This window comes from Orussus abietinus, unplaced genomic scaffold, assembly GCF_000612105.2.
Source record: "Orussus abietinus isolate OABI.00-Male unplaced genomic scaffold, Oabi_2.0 scaffold71, whole genome shotgun sequence".
Taxonomy (NCBI): Eukaryota; Metazoa; Arthropoda; class Insecta; order Hymenoptera; family Orussidae; genus Orussus; species Orussus abietinus.
In genome coordinates this window covers 259246-282213 of record NW_019394238.1, presented here as the reverse complement: position 1 = coordinate 282213, position 22968 = coordinate 259246, and the positions used below count along the sequence as shown (strand labels likewise).

Here is a 22968-nt window from a genome sequence, read left to right as displayed (position 1 = left end):
AAAGAAGGAGATCCGATAGCACGATGGTAGCCGCAAATGAATGCCATTGCACGAGCCCGTCGCTGTTGAAACTCCAGTCTCCCGCCCATGCCAGACTACGGAATCTCTTCCCTTCCTGCGAGTGTACCTACTCACGTATCTGCGCATGCAAATGTAACCTAAAACTACTGTTCGTTCCATCGACTGAAATGATTACAACTGATGAATAGAAACTGGATCGCGTCATCGCTGACGGTGAAGCACGACTCGGCGGCGCGTTCCATTATTCACAAATTGAATCAAGAGAGTCGGTTGCAGGGCCATGAGATAAGGTCATGCAACTCATACCTTTAATCGCAATGAATTCTCTTGCCAATTACTCGTCGTTTCTGCCTTTAAACTCAACCACACCGACGGTTGAATGATAACGATGATAATCGACTCCACCATTTGATCAGCACTAATCACGACATACAGCTAATATTTAAAATAATTCTCGATAGGAAATTTTTTAATTTCTTTTAAAAGGATATCAACTAAACGTTATATTTTAGATCAGTGATAATTTTATCAAAATATGTTAGGACTAATCCATAATTTAATAATTATAACGCTAGAATTATTTGGAATGCTCTCTGCAACGATCTGGGTGTTCTATTTCTTCCGTATTTCAAGTTCCATTTATTCTTTCTCGTGTCTCTCATGTCATATAGCAGAATTGATTCAGTCACGTATTATGCTCATAATTTAAATTGACGTCTAAACAGAAACTCTAGCGCTTCTCTCTCTTATCTACTATCGCGGTCCTTTAGCCCATGATCCGTTTACTTCTAGTCCTATAGCCCATTTTTGTTATTCCCCACCTAAGCCTTCTTAAACAACATTAACTTTTCCCGTTCTCAGTCCTCATTAACCAATCACTTTCGATTATTGATCCCACTTTAATTTCTCTACGCCTATCAGTAAACGCTTTGTAAAAAACTCCGCCCTAGAGGACAGCATCCGAAAGCGCTCTGGACCAAAGTTCCTCTGGGCAAGAGCAGAACCAAATCTTCCACCGCGAGAGACGGACATCTGCTCTTAGAGACAATCAAGTCTCACCGCGACTCCAAATAGTCACCCGCTAATTTGTACCGTGCGACCGCCGCCGTTCATAGTGTCATATTTTACAATTGTTCTCGGACTTACTCGTTATTTTTAATAAACTATTTCTGTTACGAATTCAAGTCATGTGCCCGAACTCATAAAACCGACCTGACTCGAGATTTCGTCGAGAATTAACCAGTCTTAAAATTTGGCTCTCACATCCAGTGCAACCCGCGTTCAGACTTTCCTTCGAACATCCGCAACAAAATACATAATGCCAGTAAGTTAAATATTTTGAACAAGCGGAAATATTTTTCGTATATATATCCTTGTAAATATTGTACTTTTACCAGAAGTATTCCATAAGCGTGGTCTGATCGATTTCGTTCGAAAATAAACTCGATCAGCTGCAGACACGAGCAATCCCCGTATCGCTTCCTCTATCTATCTACACCCAAATCACGATAAACACGCTAGATTTAACAATTTACCTGCAATGCCTCCACCACGTTAGCATGCCTGTGTTCATACATGTAAATCTTCTATGTATGTGTCTGTGGGATGCGCATACACCATCGTCTTAAGTACTGACATCAATAGAGTTTATTTGCAACATAAATTACCATTGTTGATGAGCTAGACATGATTTAACAAAAATTAAAGGGCCTCTTCCGAGTCTATCGTGAGCATTTTCGGAAATGTCAAATTTGTTGAACCGATCATTACTTTCATTTATCATTTATTCAGTATTTAATTTAATATTTGTTCAACATGTACTAAGACTGAATTAATTTCTTAATAATTAGGTTATTTTTTAATAGTTACGTTCCATACCTGATCTGACACTATTATATCTTCGTCATATGCAATTCTAAATAACCATATACGAATGCGTACATGATTGTATAGAATTATATTTGATTATATATAATTTTTTTTCTCAGATAGGTATCTATAAATGATTGCACATGATACTACATTTGGTCATGTATAAACAATATACGATCCATACTTAATCAGATACGATTATATCTTGATTATATAGAATTACATATGAGTATATATCATTATTTTTTCTCGTCAAGGAAAGTGTCCTTAACCATTGTTTGCTTGAATGCTAGTAAAATATTCCTATACTGCAACATTATTGCTTGCATTGAGAAGTCACAACAGTGCAAACCATAGAGAGTGTTTGCTGTACGGAAATTAAAAACAATCCGGAATTGTTATGAAAATTACATAATTCAGAATCCAAACTCAAGTGAAAAATGTCTCAGGTTTTATGATTTCCCTATCGAAATTCTGCACTTCTATCCCCCGAAATCGCCTTTAAGGCGTTCCAACCTATAAAATCTACCAGACGGAGATGTTCTCTGGTCGAATAACCTACCTCATTTCTTTCCTTCCACGTCAACGGTTATGTCGCTGCGACAATCTAAAGGAATCGTTGAAAATTCTCACGACGCACGTACTAAAGGATTTACACCTTCATCATTGTTTATTTAGCCTTGGAGAGTACACAGAAAATGTTGTAAGAGAGTTCATGTTGAATCGATAGACAGAAAATAAAATCAAAATGTGATCGAAGCAGATAAAGTTATATGTACAGTTGTCCGATCCACGTAATAGTTTAACCAAAGAGTATCCAAATGCAAGTATTGGTGTAGTTTCTTTAAACCGTACACATAAATCTGAGACCTCGCGATTTGCAATTAAATTCGCGAACACTACGATAACACGATGACCGTACGCCAACTTAATCTTGTATGGTTGTTTCTTTTTTATTGTGAAAACCTGAGTGAAGCTGCTCTTAAACATAGTGTGGTTTTGTTAGAAATTGACTTGGTGAAGTTTGAATGTGAAGACCTGACCAAAGCTGCTCTTAAAGACCGTGTGATTTTTGTTGATATTTGTATGCCGAGTTCTCTTATTGAGATTTGTATACCAAGTGACGCTCTTCGAGTATCACAATGTTGACGATGGTAGCATCCGCCATGCCTCTATTGTAGAGGTGGAGGTTAATAAAATTGAGATTCTCAAATCAAAGAATCGTGTGAGAGGAGTAATGTTGGGAATTCTGGAAATGATTGAGTTTTCTTCGGAAAAAATCCAAGAAAAAAGTGAAGGAGGGCTTCCTACAATGCCGATTGGTTAACTCACTTGGACGTGCCAAATTTTTGATGTAAACAAATGTACATTATTTTACTCACATATTCGATATATACCTATTGATGACTTTATTTTATATTCTGTAAAGATTTCCCCCGATTGAGAATCTCTTATTCGAATATCGGTTTATAATTGCAATTGTTTCTGCGACTTTTTCCCAGTGATATCGGAATTCCAATTTCACTACTTGAAAATACGGTTACCCTTTCGGTATGACGTAAGAAACGTTGGTCACGCCACCCACCCCCGTTTTGTCCTTCGGATAACTAATATTTAATTATCTGTATCCCGCCTTTGATCAACACAACATTATTAAAAGACGACGGCCTGGTGTACTTCAGAAAGAACAAAGAACGCAGGTAATACAGGGGTAGCTCACAAAAGGGGTTGACTCCCACTCGCTGGTCCCTACTTGCTTCAACTCTCGTTTCTCTAAAAGTGCGGCTCTTCACTCTTCGGGACGCTGCGAACAGCCAATGCTGATTCTTATCCACGCATGTCTGCAGCCGGATGAAAAACTCACCCTTCCATGACACGGCACAGACTCATATTCTCCTTCTTTTTGAAAATGTACAAGAGTCGGAAGCACCTTGTGATTTTTATCAGCCACGCGAAGTGAACATATAACGATCGTTACCAATCGACGTTAGTCTTTTCTTTCTTCGAACTGTTAAGCGTGGAATGTTCAACATTTATCTAAGTACTTGTGCTCTCGTTCGCTGTCACGTAAGACAAGAAAACGTGCGCTACGTGTCGATACTTCCATTGGGAACGCAGATACAACATTTGCAGCTATTTACTCCTTAAACAATCATATGAGGCCCGGAGATAATCCTATTCACCACAATTTTCAGCATTTTTCTTGCTACCCTCCCGTGGTATATCAATACAATTTGATATGCTAAATTCGAGAATCTTTAAAAATACTGTAAATTTATATAAATAAACTAAAATTGGTTTAATCTTATTTGCATGTACAAATTGATGTATAACTAAGACACACCGAATTGTTTGTCACTTTTTTTTAACCTCAACGCGATACTTGCATCGGGTGAGAATATTTTGCCGTTGGTATGTGTTACGTACGTTTACGCTCACGTAGAGTGTGCATTTTTGATAACGTCACAGCTTTAAGAAGTGTCTAACCCCTTTAGTGGCTGACTACAGCACTCTTCGCCTAAGGGTTAAAAAACACGGCGCGATTTTTCCCTGCCACGCGGAACGAGTGATACGTAACATCGTACGCATCCTGCATTTTTTACATGGCAGATTGATTGATCGACATCTATTTAAGTACTCTTGGCTTTCCACCCCGAAACAATGAGTTACGCATTGTGCAAAAAATGGTACCTACCCTCCCACGAATTATCTCCGCAAAGAAATTTATTAACATCCGTTTTTCTATAAAGAAATAAAGCTGTCATTATAATATAAGCTTGGTTGCTCTTCTTGGAAGTCTTACAACACCTCGGGACTGGAAAGTGAGCCCTCTTTTTCAACATCCGTCGCACTAAACTGTATTTAATTTCGATACCAAAACACTTGATACAGTTTCGAGTTAAATATATTTATTTGTGCAAAAAATGCGTAAAGTCCAGTGATAAGAAAATCGTTTCCCGCGTGCTTGAACTTGAGCAAGACACTGCCGAATATCTTATATTTTAGGAACAATATAAATATGATATCTTAAATTTTAGAGAAAAAGAAATGAAAGCTTGAATGGTTAAAAAAAAATCGAGCTAACATTCAACAATTTGTTCAAATTACCCGACTTTGATTGGTGGTACCTATACCTATTCAACTATTGGTTGTCCGATTTGAAATCGTAACAATTTGGAATAATATTTGAAACCCACAATTATAATGTCGCGGAGAACACTACGTACTTACAGAAAGCACTGTAAGTTAAATATGACAACACCTTGGCAATCAAAAGACGATATTTGAGACGACAGTCTTACGTAATTTACAAACCTGAATTATTTCCGGTGTGAGTACATTGTTCTAAATAGCTGCATGGTCAACGTATTCAACTGTCAAGCAAGAGGTTCCGGGTGTTCAAATCCGTTGTTGAGAAAGAAAAAACAAAAGAATTCTTCGTTTACTAAATACATGAATTTCATAGGATGGCTTGTGTAGAAAGGATAGATAGACGTCTTAAACTCAGTAAAAACAATTATTAACAACGCAATTCTAGTATTGTTTTTAATCTTTAGATTTATTATAGCCAATGCTGGATCAGTAGTAATTATCGGCCTTAGTAAAAACTCTGTTATCATCCCATGCTTGATCCAGTCTCCGAGGACAGTCATGGTGCAAGATCTGCAAACGATTCGGTCTCCAGGATTTCCGTCTGTTGTCCGAGCTTGAACAATGATTGTGGTCCAATTATAGCAAATAAATCCACCCTTACTGAAATCTCTGTTATCATTCTATTTCTATGCCGAGGTCGGTTACCTAACTTTGGTCAATAATGTACTATATTGGACCATGGTTACGCCGTGACGCAATTGTTGCTTGGGTAGCGTCACTCGATACGAGTTGTGAAAATTCTGAATGCATTATTATTTCTCTTGTACGTGGTGCGTACAATGACGATACTCTCGTTGACGCCACATTGCTTGTGGTCCATTTGCGTTCTTTTTTCAGTCAACGAACCAGAGAACCACCGCTACTTTGTGAAAGTGGTCAAACTTGGTAATGGAACTACTCGAGCGGTATTGAAGATTCAAGATCTGATTGGAACGGCTATCTCGCGTAGTCCTATGTAAATGTGGGGATGAGAAAATTCCTTGATTCCAGAAGAGGGTCGGTCGAAGTGCAACGCAGACAAACGCACGGACGACCGACAGTGGTTTAGATCGATATTTTGGCCGGCCGCCAGCCAGACGCGCCGCGCCGCGCCGAGCCGAGTCGAGCCGAGCCGTGCCGAGCCGAGCCGTGCCGAGTTGAGCCGAGCCGAGCCGAATCGAGGCGGGCCGCGATGATAGCTCCTGCTCTCGTACTAGCGATGCGTAGCAAACATAAATATAGGATGCGCAGAGCGGCGAAGTGGGGACTGCCGCACTAGCATCCACTCTGCTAAAAAGAGATGGCTTATTTAACTTCATAGATATTAAAGGTACAGTCGCGATTCGCCAGACAGTCGTCGAGGACGCAAATATTCGGACTCTTCTTCGATCCCTTTACTTCACCTCACATTTGATTTATCGACGGAATATAAGCTCGACGTTAATAAGTGCTCATCACAATTGAACAAATATAAGCACCTAGTTGACTTAATCTGTGGCTACACTGCAGCCGATTAGATCAGACCAAACGAGACCAGACCGTATCAGGTTAGTTCCAACAGAAAGAAACGTATTACTTATTATGAACGTGGCTACACTAGGTCCGTCGAATTAGATCAGATCAGATTCGGTGCAGTGTAGCTACATCCATAAGAAGTAATACGTTTGTTTCTATTGGAAATGATCTGGTTTGATCTGGTCTGATCTGATCGGCAGTAGTGTATCGACCTTACGGACTTATAAAAACGGTATATAACTTCCGTCTGAAGAAACGCGCCTTCACTGTCACGTAAAGGAGAAGTGAGTTGATGCGTTGTTAACCCTTTGCAGTTGCACTCCAAACAATACTTGGCTATACGCGGTACAGGGCAGGGCCTAGGCAGTACAGCTGACCTTAGGAGTACAAAGGGTTAATATTACACTTTATTTTTTATTTATCGTGAAATGAAACGTTAACTATACACCGATCTGATAAATTAATATTTCATTACTTGTAGTTCGAATTGTGATTAGAAACTCTGGATTTGTTATCACCCAGGCACCGCACGAAGTAAAATATCTGTATATTATACGTCTAAATGAGATCAATGAGTATAGCAAACGTATATCGCCTATCATCCACGCAAAATAAATGTCTTTAGTAAATATATAGATCTATTTTATGAACATGACTACATAATATATGTTATAGATATCTAAACGACATATATAAATATCTATGTCGCTTGTAGCTAAAAATTATATATCCACTTTTGATTCATAAATATCTACTTATTTCTCGATGCATACAAAATATTTAATAGCTCTGGTAAACATCTACCAAAGGTTAATCAACATCGTTGATAATACATTTAGAAAAATAAAAAGACCTCATGTAACCTAACATTTTTTATACATAATGTTTATATCTAAATTCCAACTTAATAAACCTGTTCGTTTCGTCCATACTCTCACTTTTTATTTACTTTCTTCTTATCTGGTGATCATAGATCATGACTTTTAACCACTATGAAAATTATGATGCATTATCGGGCACATATGAAGTATAATATATTTATAGTGGACTTACAAATTAGGACAATATAGAAAACTTACATCATCTATGTTATACATGACAAAAATATCCTGTGAATATACATGTTATAATCATTCTCTTTAATTTGAAACGTTTTGTCGTATCTCTCATCGTTTACGAGAAAACTGAAAATCGAATAATATTCAGGGGATGATTTCTCCTCTTCAAAATGATTTTCCGCCGGGAAAAAAAAAATGGTTTGTAACTCACCTAGACACTCTAAATGTCCCCCAAATTTCAAAATTTTTTGAACTTCCGAGTTGGGGAGCTTCCCTTGTTAGCCCCACAGTAGTGGGGAATGTTCTACACTGTGGTAGTTGAGATCGATACTATCCTATCCAACCAACGGAGCACAGGATTGACCAAACAATGTCTTTACTACAATTTATAAACGAATTCCTTTGTTACAAAGGTGCAATACAATAATAAGGTGCTACGATAAGTTCTGCCGGAAAAATCCAATAAGATTAATAAAAAGAAATATTATGCTGGACTTTTCCAGTGGACTCGTGGCGCCATCTGACAACGGTCGAGCGAAACTCAACCCGATCACCGACCGTGGCTGTCGGTTTGGTTTACACCTCGGCCCCTTCTTCCTTGCGAGCGTGTATGAGCCGTGGTGCTGCTACGTGCTGCACCCAGCTGCGCCGTGCTACCCTGCGCTCGATCCAGGGCTGATTCGGTGAGGTTCGGAAGACCACTCGCTCCAAAGACCTTCGAATTACGTGGAATTAAGAGCCAACCCTGTGAAATGCGGTATCACAGCTACGGTCGTCTGGCGTGAAGCAGCTTATCGTGACCCGTGAATGTTGGCAGCGTCGGATATTGAGAACGGTGAGCAATTTTGCCTTTCGGACTGTTATCTGACTACGTTGTGTCGTATGCGACTCCTCGATTCGTCGAGGAGGCGGGCCAAGGATGGAGATCCCTTTACCGATCGTTCCTAATTCTCGTTAAATACGTTTAGAGATTCCTTTGCAGCCTCCAACGTTAGATTGTCCCGATGGAATTTATCGGTGATTAAAAACACCCTTAACCCTGTGCTAACGTACGTTGAGCTCGCCTGGACGTCTCAAGGTAATTGCAAAATTCTGAATTACAAAGATTAAAGATTGCGAGGCTCAACGAGGATTCAATTTTGTGGGTCAGGATTGATGATTTTGTATGTCGTAAGCCACACTGTTTAACTCTGTTACGATTGCATTCACCGTGCACAAATTCTATATATTTTGTTCACATTTTTTATAACAATGTTTCGATCTGTTTAACATGGTTGATTAAAGAATTGTATTCTTCAATGATGAGAGTACATCGTTTGGTACGGTTAATAACATTAAAATACTTTACTTTTATGTTCAGCATACATAGCAGTATATTTTCTTGGTATTCTTCCATTAAGTTTAAATCGTATACTTTGAGACGTGTCCTTCCTACCAATAACTAACCGCAAAAAAGATGTATTCAATTATGAAGTTCTTATAGCCGTGTGTCTTCATCTTTCTATGTAAAACTGATGTTTATTGTTAATTTTACTTTTAATAAAGGCTGTTAAATTAAAAAGTTAATTATGTTAATCAAAATTTAATGTTTGGTAAACGCCTACAGCATGTATTCTGGAAGTGGACAAGGTACTAAACCAAAAGAAAGCAAAAAATCGGGTTTTTTATACAATGAATGTTGTATGTTCCTTTCTATAAGAAGATATTATTAATTAAAATTAATTAAAATGAACAGAGTGTTTCTTCCAATGTTCTATAAAACCCATATTTTAGTAAAATATTAACAAGTTTTTTAGTACTTTTAAGATATTAAAGATAATGACCATTGTGAATAATGAAAATAAACATAATTAATTTATAAAATATAATATAATATTTAACAAATATATTTATTGTAATACAACATCAAGCAAATGTTGCTAAATAACTGTGTTTCGTTTTTACAGGTTTTAAACAGAAGTCTATTAAATGGGGAAATTTAAAAAAAGACCGGATTTGGTGCACTGTAGCCAGTCTCAAAATGTTCTGCGTAACTTAATGCTTAGAGATTGCGGCCTGCGTACAACACATAAGAGCAGTACTCGAGAATTGGAACCAATTGCGGAGATGAACCTTGTTCTAAAGGATCATAAGGAACTTGTACGTTTACACAATTAAATTTTGTCCTTGTAATGTATTTACATAATTTTTCTAGTAAAATTGAACACTGATGTTTTTTCTGTTTACTCCAGATATGTGATTTACCTGGTGTTCCACGGGCAACATTTTTAATGGTGTTTAGTCCTGATGGGTATGCATATTTTACTTATTTTATAAATATTATTTACATAGTTAATAATATTGATGTAATTTTTAGGACAAAAGTTGCATCTACCCATGGTAACCATAACATCTATATAACAGATTTGATGACTGGCAAGAATATTAGAACTTTATCAGGTCATCCACGAACTCCATGGTGTATTGCTTTCCATCCATCGTCAAGTGACATACTAGCTTCAGGTTGTTTAGGTGGTCAAGTTCGTGTTTGGGATCTTAGTGTGAGTTGCTATATAAACTGAATCCCAAGAGTGGAGTAATATTAACCCTCTTATTAAGATGAATTAAAAATATGTTCTTTACAGGGTGGCAGTGAAGTATGGAATGCTGAGAGTCAAACGGTTATAGCATCTCTTGCTTTTCATCCCTCGGAACGTTTACTCGTTATAGCTACATATAATGAGATTCACTTTTGGGACTGGAGTCGCTCAGAACCATTTGCAGTTACTAGTACGAGAAATGATAAGGAAAAAGTTAGGTGTGTGAGGAATACAATTTATCGAAACTAAAATTTATATTGCTTGTTTTCTTTTTGTTAATTTCAAGCAATCTTAAGGGAGAATAGCACTGCTCGACAAACCTCAAATTGATCGTGCTGCCACGTAACAGCAAGCAACACTTATAACTTAGTAAGCGGCATTGTTGTACAGTGCACTCACATTTTTTGACATTTTTATGTCCAGCAGCCATATTCAAATAACATCGGGCGTTAGAGTAATTGGACATCGGGTTTCAATAAAAATGTCATACTTCACGTAGAGAGATAAAGACTCTGTTATTAAGAAATTCAATAGAAAACATACCTATTGTATCATAACAAAAGAACTCGACATTTATCAATTTCGTGCATTTTCGTGATGCGTGATGAATTTATAAATGTCGAGTTCTTTTGTTGTGTAGTGTTTTCCAATGTGCCTGGACTTACAAAACACAGCGCTTCCATCACAAGTGTTGCCCCTGCTTGCTGTTACGTGGCAGCACGATCTACTTGGGCTTTTTTGAAATGTACCCTTCCCCCTTAATTTCCAAAGGAAAAAAGCTTTATACAACATATCTATGAAATGCTAAATTGAATTGTAGGTATGTGGCTTTTGATAACATGGGAAGAAAGTTAATTACTGGTATATCCAATGCACCACAACTACAATCTCAGTGGGATCGACCACCAATGGAACAGTCTTTCAGCACTTTCGTAAGGTATGCATCAAATCACTGAATTTTACCTTTCATTGCATTTACGTGATAAGATGTATGCTAACTGTTTAATTCTATAATCCCAGACTTAGAAGGGAAAGGGCTCAAGACCTTGAAAACTATCCTCGAACCGGATTTCATCTGTGGGGCAACGACTATTATAGTAGAGAAATTTCAAGATGGAGAGATGGAACAAACGAATGGAATTCACGCAATTCTGATTATTGGCTTCGCGATCGACGGAATCCTCCTGCACCTCCAACAGAAAATAGGTCGAGTTCTAATCGGCACGTGGATAACAGTAATAGTGAGGATGAAGAACACCGAAGCCGCTTTAGGTATTTTATTGGTTATTTTTGAATATATATAAATAATAAGTGAAGCCCTCACTGTTATCGGAATAGTATTTCTTAAGGGCGTTCACCACTCTGGCGATTTTACAGGGCCTCACGGGAACAACGATTCCGGACGTATTTCTCAACCGATAGAGCTTAGCAAATGCTCATATTAAAGATAAAGGGTTGACTTGTATTTATGTAGGAGCTATTTTCGATAAGTGATCATTTTCATATAAAAAAAGTGCAACGACATAATTTAAATGCTCTTTTGACTAGGAGGGGGTTACTTTCTTGAAAATCGCTCCGATATGGACACACGTCAACATTTTATCTTTAAAACGAGCCCTCGTTGAACTCGATCGGTTGATAAATACACTCAAAAGCGTTGCCCCCGTGAAGAACCTTTTTCATGATTTTCGAGTTTCTCGCGAGGAATTTGGGCTTTCCTTGGCAACCGTTGCCGAATCTAGGCGGAGAATCTACCTGGCGTATGTGTGTGTGTGTCCGTATGTCACATACGCTTCGACTCCTAGTCCAGAGTCGTCTAGCCGTTGCGTGAGTCCTATACGTATAAGGCACGCACATATTTTTCGACGATCGCCAAACACCACCCATGGCGCGTCGCATGGACCTAAGAATATATGTGGACGGAGCTCAAGCCAGAGGGATGAGTGCTGGAGTAAGTAAGGAGGGAACACGTAGGAACGTAAGGTAGTCGTAGTGTTCCAAAATCTAGGTTCCTGATTGGTTGTTTTGTCTGCTGGCTGGATGTGTGTTAGAAGATTGGCTGCTGATTGGATGATTAGTTGTCATTTTAAGAGTAGCAAGTAAAGAATGGTGCTGGCTATGAAGAAATAAACAGTGAATGATGTACAATATGCTATTTTTAGCATAAATAAGGTTAATAATTATGTTTTACGTACAAGAGTGGCAAAAAAGAAATAAGTTAGAGCAAACAGGAAATAAGATGATCTACCATGAACGTGAAAAACGACATGAAACAGGTGATCTACCAATCAGGAGGCTGAAAAATTTTCCAACAATACACCCTCCCTTTCCTACGCGCAGACTTGTCCTCCTAGTCTGATGGGACTTTAGGCTCCGTCCATGTATTCTTACGTCCATGGTCGCGTATCACTCATCTGAGCGAGAAAGTACGTTCCGGTTACCTCCCACCGAATTCGATGCTAATACCATCTAGCAGTGGAAATCATCGTCCCCACTTTGGTGGTGAACGCCGTTAAAATTTCGGCCTTACATTTTGCTTTTGTAATCATCATCATACGTAATGAACGGTAATTAATTGATTTATTATTTTGTATGATTGTCATACATTACTTAATTATATAAATTATAATGTTTGAATAACAACCAACCCAATTTGTGTTTTATCTTTCGTGAATACAATATGTTACTGAAATCGCGATATGACACTATAATAATCCAGATCTTTATAGGTCCGACCTCTATCAACGGTTAGATAATATGTGGGCTGAAATGGATGAGAGACTAGAAGGTGTTAATACACATGACATCGAAAGAAGAATTAACTCATGTTATAGAAATTTGGTTGATCAATATCAGGCTCTTGTGAATCGGTACTATGATACTTCCAGAAATCGAGATACGGTGAGAGGTTATTCTGCATTATGTTATGCTATATTCTAATGAAACTATATTTTTTAAAGTCTTAAACGATTATTAATTATGTGAAAGCAACAGCCAGAATGAACATTACATTTTAATGTCGACAGATGGATAGAGGCACCGATCCTATGGACATGCCAGAATCTTCTGGAGCGCAATCGGATGAAACCCGCGAAACTATTAGAAATGAACCTGGAACAGCGGCATTCTTTCGAACACTGAGAAATGTAATGAATTCAACTATACACAATAACAATTCTGGCATAGAGAGGCCACTGCGATATCGACGACGATTTATGGAACGTTCAGAACAGGAGGATACAGGATTTGCTCTTCAAAACCTAAGAGAGGCTCTTAATGCCACCGCAGAAAATAATAATGCATATCTCGCTAGATTACAGAAGTTACATGAACGCTTACAAGCTCACACATCGACACTTTTTGCACAGACCAACAATCGCAGTTCCAGGCTGCAAATGCTCCGAAATGTTTTAAACAATATAGAGGCGCTCAGTAATATGGAAGTACAATTTACGAATACAAGTTCCAGAATTGAAAGGCTTCGAGATGAATTCAATATGTACGTTATGCTTCGTCGCAATTCAAATACTGAAACGGAGCCCAATGACATCAGTGCAAACGAGACCGAGTGGCCCGTAGGAAGCAATGGTCCATCTACAAATTCAAGTACCACACTTCCTGGAAACGTAGATCAACAATCGACTTTAGAAATGCAACAAGTTCCAGGAACGTCTGGTAATAATTCGTCCTCGAGGTCTGATCAATTCGCCCCGTCGACTTCAAATTCCGCTGCTGGCGATGCTCTCGAGGAGCATAATGTCGATAGGTCTGCTACAACAAACCGCGAAAGCAGCAGGAAGTGGAACAGGTCAGCTACAAGATCAGACAGTACGCAGGGCCCTGCAATGTCCAATAGAAGACGTTTAGAACCGACTGACACGGATGACGAACCCCCTGTAAGGAGAAGGCGAAGGGATAATTCTCGTCTTTGGTACTCAAGTTACAATTCTAATACCCGTACATGGAGAGAAATACACGGTAGGTTGGATATTTTATGGGTAGGTTGGATGTTTTACATTAGTTATATATTAATATTCGTTACGGAAAAATTGTCGTAGAGTTAAGAGGATATGAAAGGCGTTAAGAAATTTAATCGACATCGATAAAATAAAATTCATCTATACCCTTTTTGGTGGTAATGCCGTTTTAAATACTCAAATGGTGACATAAGCTGGCACGTCCCGTTACCGATATTTATGTTCATGTTGAAGCCTTTTACAGTCTACGTTGAGAATTATACGAACTGAAGGGTTTCATGTCATTTCGGTAAACCAATGATAAAAAGATATAAAAGGAGAAAGTAAAAACACACTTAATTAAACCTAATAATTTCCTGAAAATGCTTTATTCTGGGGTAGGCATTATTAAACGTAAGGTATAATAATTTTAGGTGGCAGCTCACCATCTAGTGATGAAGGATACTCAACTGTTCCTCCTCACCCGAGCATGTCAAACTTCACAGTCTCTTCGCATTCAGCTTTTCAACCGAGTATGCCAAGGCCTGTGGCACAGCGAATAAATCAGTTGATCGATCAGCGGGGAGCAAATTCTAACGAAAGGAACGAAACCCCAGAAATGAGTACAAGTGGCCCGACGGGTAATATCAATGTTGATACAACACCTTACTATTTTAGAAACAGACCTTTACAACCGAGACGGCCGTTAGATTCGTATCAAAGAAATTTGTACTCAGATCATGTTGAACCGGCAGAAAATTTACCCGAAGAGCCACTGGATGACGAAAATGCTGGTGAACAATCGGAAAATGGATATTGGTTGCTCGAGGAAAATAGTAACTCAGATTCAAACGAGGACGATGTATTACTTAACGCAAGTACATCAAGACGAAGAACCAGCCGTTGGGTACGTTTATATCCGAATAGAACTCAAGAAACATCCAATGAAGTTTCTGATGATCGCTCTCGTGAAATTTCAACCAATGCATTAGAAGAAGGCAACTTGAGATCCGTTGTGGATAACAATGACCCTATTCACGATGACTTTTTACCAAATTCAAGTGCAGCTATTCGACACAGGCCTAGGCTTGTAAGATTGTATACACCTAGTAGGAACGGCGAACTGGATTCGGAATTACATTCAACTAATGAGAATTCATCCTTGGACCATTTAAGAACAGTACCTGCCGACTCCGTTGATTTAAACGACTTTGGAATCGATACAACGATTAATGACAGAAACCAGTTGTCTCCTATTTCAGTAAATTTGAGCCGGTATGAACAACCACCTCTTTTTCCATTTCGAAGTTTACGTGAAACTCAAAATAGAAGGATGGAACGGAATCAGTTGCCCGTAACAGAAGTCGAAGTTCCTCACTCAAGTGCTGTGGATAATGCACACTCTCAAGCATTGAATGAACACTTTATTGAGACTGTTGACGCCGTCTCCGAAAATGTTGAAATTCCTTCAATAGGCCACAATGTTCCAGAAGTGAGCAATATACAAAACGTAGATAATTCCGATCAGGTATTACGGAATGACGTGGAAGAAAATCAAGACGCAGAAACTAACACGTACGATGCGGGGGAATTTGATCCGCGCACAAGTAGTACAGAAACGGTGAACTTCGACAGAAGAACAGAAGATGAAGGTATTCGTACGTGGCTTGCCCGGCAAGGTCAAGAGTATAACGAAGCAGTCGGGCTAAGGCGAGAGGTTCAGTTACTTAGTCGCCACATTGATAACATGCAACGTTTGTGCAGGTAAGAATTAAATATCAGTTGATTTCTTAAAATAAAGTTCTATCTTTCTTTTGTCTATTAATCTAATCTATTAATCTAAATCTAATCTTTTGCAAAATTGTCTGTAGACAATGTATGGTAGTTTAGCTTAAGGCCCTAGTAGTCACAGCCGAAAAGACGTGAATGATCTTTGCCCCCTTGCATAACATATACGAAGCTTTATTGATTCTGATGATTCCTGTCAACGTTATTTGTTCAATTTTGAGAACACGTCTTGTAATACTTCTTAGAGTGCAATTGGCGCAGTATTTAAACACATATTTAAAGCGTTTTTTATGTGTATCTGAATCCTTAAGGTGATATGAAAGAGTCAGCCTATATATATTTAAGAAGTCAAATCGTTGGTAAAAGTATTCTCCGATTTAGGTTTACCGATTCATTTTAAATTTTGCCATGTGCATGGAGGTGCATGGAGGCTCTAAAGTAGGTCCTGAAACTCACGAAATTTCATGAAAAATATTATTTTAAAACTTAGTTTATCTCTTTACGTGCCGTACATGATATTATTTACAGAGCCCGCTTGGAAATTGTACAATTGCAACACGTACGCAGGATGTGGGAGAGTCTTCAACATCAAATTCGTTCGCTTCACGTGACTGTACACGTAGAGAGGCAGAATAACGATCAGACGCAATCTCAACCAAGTACGAGTTCTGATGTAACCGCAATACCGTCAACATCGGCGCAAAATCCCTGCTTTTTTGGCGAATCCCCTTCAGAGCCTGCAAAAAACTTCAAAAAGGCGCTTCTTGAGAATTATAAAAGAGAAAATAATGAAACCGATGACAGTTTAAAGTACGATCAAAGCCAACCGTCGACGTCGAAAGGGATCATAAGGCATCAAACGAGTAACAAAAAAGGTAGATCAACCTCTCCAAAAGCAAATGAATCCACTGACACCGGTGAAACTTCAACAAATATAAGCTTATCGAATCTGCTACCGAGTGAATCCGAATTAAAACAAAGGCGCCCGCGCACTATTTCAGAGATTATTAAAAGTTTATGTTCGAATAACGGTTACGAAAGCCCAAGTTCCAGCAATCCAGCTCGCAACGCGAATGCTACCAGCGACCACACCTACTCCAATTTAACAACTAACGATAGTAATGTACAACTTCCCAGTATATCAAATCTTGTATCGAACATAGCTGGTAACTTAAGTATACCAACTACCGCTGCATCTGCAAGTACACCATTCTCTGGAGTATCAAAAATAACGAATAGAATTAGCACAGCTGATTATTCTACTTCAGACCAGCTATCTCATACCCCGTCTACATCAAATGCTGAATTTCCCGAGAATACCAACAATAATCAAGTACCTCCTGCCTCATCCAATCAATCAGAAAGTTCGAATTCTGGAGCATCGTCCGAATCTCCGACTAGCGAGACCGGTTTACGTGGAAGACCATATACCTACCAAAGAGCTTGGCGATACGGTCGAAGAACTTATTTGAGGTTGGTTTAATTATCCATGATCAGTGATCGTGGTTTCCGTGTTTATATTCCATTTTCTATTTGTGCTAATGTGAAAAATTATGGGGTCATTACAGGCGTCCAAGATTGTTGTCCGTCGGACCTCGTAACATGAAAGGAAGCTCTCGTGTTCAGTCTTTGAATAATCCTTTCCGTCATTATGAAAACGTTAGAAGGCCTTGGCATTTACGCAGAAACTCAGTCAGTGAAAGTGGTAGTGAAAGAGATCGGGTTCAAACAACAACTGAATCTTTACAAGCAATGATCGTCAGATTGCAGTCATTGGTCGATGAACAAAGAGACTTAGCAAGGAATAACAACGTTGGGAGAGGATCGGACAGTGATAGCCAGACTGAAATTAATGGAGATAACAATGATAACCAAATGGATCACATAAGAGAAGTTAGGAGAGTACAAGCCCGGTATGTCTATATTCCTACGCTTGCATTCCAGGTATTCAATCTGTTATAATGTAAAGGAAATTCATTAGATAATAACTTTATTAATATGTTGCAGGCAAACACTAAGCCTAATGGTTCAACAAATAACACAATTCTTTGTAGAAAATAGACCTGGGAATGGATCACAAAGCAACGTACTGTATGAACAGATTTTCAGTAAGTTTCCCAATTTTACTTAAAAAATGCATGCAAGAAACCGGATGTAAAATGTTTGCGATTCTCTACATTTAATACTGAAATGATCTCGATTTCACGTATAGTGAATAATTAACATTTTGTTTCAGAGATGTATATTTTACTTCACCTGGCCCTGGAATTGACTGATTTATTATTGGCTCAATTAGTGACTACCAGGCGAGAGCTTGAATCTAGTCAGTACGGACCCTTTAATTCTGATTTATCCACACAAAATCCGACTGAGTCTGCCGAGCAACGCTCGAGTAATGTCGACAACAGTTTACAGACCGAAAGTACTGCCTCTAATGCAAATGAGCTAACTACGTCTGGTAACGACACGGAAAGACGCGATAGCACAAGAAATCCCGAACAAAAATGTGCAAACATTGCTGACGCACTCAATCAATGCGTAGCCAAAATATTGAGTAAATTTCCTCGTCGGAATACCGAATATCAGCTTCGCTTCGATCAGGTTAACGCTAATACGGCGAGCACTAGCACTGCTAACCATTCTGTCCAAATCGGTTCTCAAAATGAAGGAACTCGGCAACCTAGTCCCTCAGTTGGTCAGATGTCGTCCGAGAATGCTCTCTCAGCTGAAGTGCAAAGCATTGTAGAAAGGATTCAGAGTGGCAATTCAATCCCCATAGTTGACGAACGTCGTTCAAACCGATTGGTTGCTACGGAAGGACAATCAGAAGTGAATAATGATAATGCGAATGATGAAGAAGTCCCAGAGCGACAAGATCGCGGGAGTGATGCCATAAGGGGCAGAACCGAATTTGAGAGAAGCTGGAGAAACGTACTATCTCATCATCAGACCAGATTAAACACACAGGCTGCTGATAGGCACCCTCCTGATCCCGAGAGTAGGTCTGAACGAACACTCTTCGATAGATATCGTATGGACATGTTGGCTGATCATAGTTGGTCAAATAGAACTGCGGGTGTTCGGCGATATATTACATCCTACCCCATCGTAAGAGGTCCGCCTTCGGCGCGACGAGGTCCTTCCAGAAACTCGCCCCTCCGCAGAGAACGACTAGTATCCGAATCCAGCCATCGAAGCTATATGAGTCATCGTAATCTGGATCGAGATTCTGCTAGTAGAAGACAGGAATTTAATATTCCTGTCGTTCAAGTGAACAATATTCCAGTTAGTGACTTTAGTAGTTTACCAGGAGCACCACGCAGAGTACAGAGCACTCCTACTCCACCTCATACACCACCGCCGTATTTAATCAATAGCTTTTTAAACAACACCGAACGAAGCAATAACAATTACTTCAATGATCCATCGGGTTCTAGCTCGTCGCAAACGTTCAGTAGCAGGACTCAGGTGCGATACTTTCTATCCTTTATATACTTTCTTCTTTGGTATTGCAATGCAATTGCGAAAAATATGGTTTGGGCATGACGAATTATAACGGTGGTGGGAGTAATTTGCACTTATTAATCCTTATCACTCCAACCGGCAGTAATACTGCCAACTTCTTATACTCGTCTAATATTCTTGGCGTGATAAGGATTAAGGGGGGACTCGATCTGTTCGAGATGACAATGGGGAATGGTACATTTTGACAAATTAAGATCAGACTGTGTCGTAAGTGAACATATAGTAGTACAAGATTTCGTTCCTGTGTGAAACTTGTTGCCTATCACCCTGTATAAATAAACACTTAAAATACTTGGTTGCAGCAACTACGTCGATGGTACGTTGCACAAACGGTTTGGAGAAGGTCTCGATTGTTGCATCCTAATTTTGGCTACAATGCAAGCAGTGGAAGTTCAGCTGTAGGTGGAGGAGGTCAAGATCCAATTAACGATGGTAGCGACGATATTGAATTTAGAGGTTTGTACTTTATAAGACATCAATACATTACTACAATAATTAATCATTTGTATATATTTAAAATTAGATCACGTGCCGGTAAGTCCGTTAATGGCAGCCTTCAATTGTTTGGAAGTTCAAAGTCATCGAGTACAAGCTTGGGATTTCTCGGAGGGAGAAATTCCAAATATCACTGACCGTAAGGAAATATTGATATAAGTAATAGAAATTTCAAATTCGAATGTATTTAATGTGATTTATAAAATGTTTAATGTTGTAGCCGATAAGAACGTTGTGGTACGGGAATGCAAAATTCATAATGATGCTAGTGTAGACATTTCGTCTGATGGTAAATTGTTGGCAACGCATCTTCCAACTGGACGCGTCAATACCACTACCAGATTAGGTAAGAAACGTCGTATTCTTTTTATTATTTTTACTTACTGTAAATTTATCAAAATGTACGATAGATCGTCTTTCAACTTGTGTTACAATTCTATTAAAATTAAATCGGAATTTTTTAATGGTAACATGGGCAGATAAATTAGTTTGTTTTATTCACAGAGACAAATTGTGTTAATAAATTTGCAAATTTACTCTTTATAAACTTTTAAGTCGTTGGTATCCTAAACTAATGTTTGTAACTAAATGTCTTTGGATGAATTAAAGGTAGGAATACAGGTATAAGTCGGTAAATCTCAAACCATAAATATAGACGAGACGTATTTGACACTTGCCAGGATAATTCCTAGATGCTCAAGTCATGTGTTAAAGTTTCAGACGGTTCTATCCAAAACCCTTTAAAAAAGTGGGTTATTCGAATTCATTGATTTGTGGGGGGTTTTATTTCACCTAAACATCGGGTAACATCTAGGCAAGCAATATTGAAATTGGATGGAATAACACATGAAAATGCAATAATACATTTTTAATACCTTTAAATACTACTAAGTCCATATTTTGTCTGCCATATTTCAGGAGTATACAGTTTACAATGGGAAACATTGGGACAGAGGGTTTATTCAACAAAGATCGACCAGACAGTCGTTTCCGTATCAATGTCGCCAACTCGACAACATCTCTTGGTTGGACTGGCATCGAGAAGAACCAACGTATCCGCTCGTCCCCTCCCGATGGCTCAGATTTACAAACTCGTAGACACAGAACCTGAGATTGAGAAAAAAATCCCGCAAGATCTGGGTCCGAAGACCTACAAATATTTAAATCTCTTCACTATGCACGGTCACAGAGTCCCACTTGATAACTATCTAAATAACACGAGGACAGGTGACGATGACGATCGCCAGAATGATCAAGATTGGCGAAGTCCTGGCATAAGAAGCGAGACCGATGTCAAAGATAACAAGAAGAGTATGGTGCTTTTACGTGAAATGGTATGCAATCGACAAACTACCGGGTATGTTACATTAAATTGTATTCGGTGGGCCCCGCAACCTGGGCAAGGAATGGTTTACGCAACGAGCACGGGTCAACTGAGCATCCTACATTAAAACTTTATAATGGCATAAGGGAGGTTACATTTTTATTCGTATTGAAATATTTAGTTAAACGAACGGATGAAGTAAAAGAAATTAACGTTAGCGATTGAGTAAAGAAATTTTCTTATCTTTAGACACGAATACATGTGAGAGAGTGGGTGTGAACGCGTTACAACTACATATGTAGGGTGTAAATCAGCTTGACAAAGGATAATTGTTTTAAGCTACATGGTCGTGTTTTTTATACTTTTCTTGATACGTTAATAAAATCGTACATAATGCGTATTTTCGTGGGAAAGAAATGAGCTGTGCCCTGCAGCTTACTTTCAAAAGGCGCTGTGAGTTTTATTTTCAATTATGAAATTGTAAAGGAGATAGATAGTTGTAACAATATGTTTGAATCATGTCGGGATCTGTTTAAAACAAACGTATCATAGTTGTAACGTTGAGCATCATAAGGAATGTTTCCGAATCTTTAATGCGCCGCAATCATTGCGTACGCGACAGAAATTCAGGAATTAAGTTTGTTTCCCGCGATTCTTTTCAACGTAACTCAAATATCTACATTGCTTTGTAAAGTTTCTGTACTTTGGAGATAACTAATGTGCCAAGTAATGAAATCTCAGTGTTTGTTTTTCTTGTTCCAAATTCATTGGTAACAATTTACGTATGATGAGTTTTCATCCGCTTCCAAAATTAAGCTTTCTGAGTTTCATTTGTAAAAACTGCTTTGAAGTATGTTGTATTTTTGTAGCAATAGGTAACACATAAAATTTAAAATTTTGAAAAACGCGCTTGCGGTAGCTGTGCACATTTAAGCAACCTTGCTGAATTCCTTATCGACCATCTGCAGAACACTAAAAATTCTTAAGAGTTCACAACTCTTATACAATCATCGGGAACCTATCTATTAATATATATAGTTTGTAAGATTTGTATGTGTATTATTTAAAATGTAATACTATTTTTAATACCAGACTGAATTTCCATTAAGATCTGAGTATTATTTTTAGTATTGAACGTTTTTTCGAAAATGCAAGCGTGACGTCTGAGCGCACTTAATAAATTGATTTTAGGGTGAGACCATTTTTCGCCCGATTGGTAATAGTAATGCTTTTCGGTAAATGAACATTGAAATTTCTGCAAAATAATCATTAATCATCCGATAATAATCAAGAGTCTCAGTCTATTCATGTTACTAATTGAATTTACTCTTGATGGCCATCGTAAGATGAGCATTTGTTTTGTGCCATTGAACTACTTTTTTAAGTTAGTTAAAATTCTTATTCAACATTCAATTTGTATATCGCATATCTAGCGAAAGTTAAGCGATATTGCGAATTACTCTTAAATCGAAACGTTAATGTTATATATGAAATCGGCAGCCACGATTATATGTATAATATACAACATGTATGCACCAAGGAACAATGTCTGTTCATTACGACCCGTTTTCTCATAGTAAGATTACAAAGGTCACCATAATTTCTTACGCATATTGCTGTGTTCTAAAATTGCAATATAAAGACCATTGGGACCTTATAACGTTATTTTAATAACGTATTTAAACTGGATAGGGTACAATCCA

The 22968-nt window shown here is 38.4% G+C and overlaps 1 protein-coding gene across 4 annotated transcripts in view; it reads left to right on the top strand.

Moving 5' to 3' along the window:
- Positions 1 to 22808, top strand: part of LOC105699895 — a 103030-nt gene extending 80222 nt beyond the window's left edge. The window contains exons 1-20 of one of the 4 annotated variants that reach the window (XM_012425316.1): positions 6387 to 6572; positions 6794 to 6824; positions 8102 to 8433; positions 9545 to 9737; positions 9830 to 9888; positions 9955 to 10138; positions 10223 to 10395; positions 10998 to 11114; positions 11198 to 11449; positions 12907 to 13078; positions 13204 to 14155; positions 14568 to 15897; positions 16450 to 17394; positions 17490 to 17834; positions 17929 to 18029; positions 18158 to 19389; positions 19749 to 19902; positions 19970 to 20080; positions 20162 to 20287; positions 20860 to 22808. In XM_012425316.1, coding sequence (XP_012280739.1) covers positions 9567 to 9737; positions 9830 to 9888; positions 9955 to 10138; positions 10223 to 10395; positions 10998 to 11114; positions 11198 to 11449; positions 12907 to 13078; positions 13204 to 14155; positions 14568 to 15897; positions 16450 to 17394; positions 17490 to 17834; positions 17929 to 18029; positions 18158 to 19389; positions 19749 to 19902; positions 19970 to 20080; positions 20162 to 20287; positions 20860 to 21392 — 6957 coding nt within the window. In that variant the 5' untranslated portion in view covers positions 6387 to 6572; positions 6794 to 6824; positions 8102 to 8433; positions 9545 to 9566 and the 3' untranslated portion in view covers positions 21393 to 22808. Of the gene's footprint in view, positions 1 to 6386; positions 6573 to 6740; positions 6825 to 8101; positions 8434 to 8463; positions 8677 to 9544; positions 9738 to 9829; positions 9889 to 9954; positions 10139 to 10222; positions 10396 to 10997; positions 11115 to 11197; positions 11450 to 12906; positions 13079 to 13203; positions 14156 to 14567; positions 15898 to 16449; positions 17395 to 17489; positions 17835 to 17928; positions 18030 to 18157; positions 19390 to 19748; positions 19903 to 19969; positions 20081 to 20161; positions 20288 to 20859 lie in introns of those variants that run through there. The other 3 variants (XM_012425310.1, XM_012425325.2, XM_023432020.1) reach the window with 3 other exon arrangements.
- Positions 22809 to 22968: the final 160 nt, after the last annotated feature.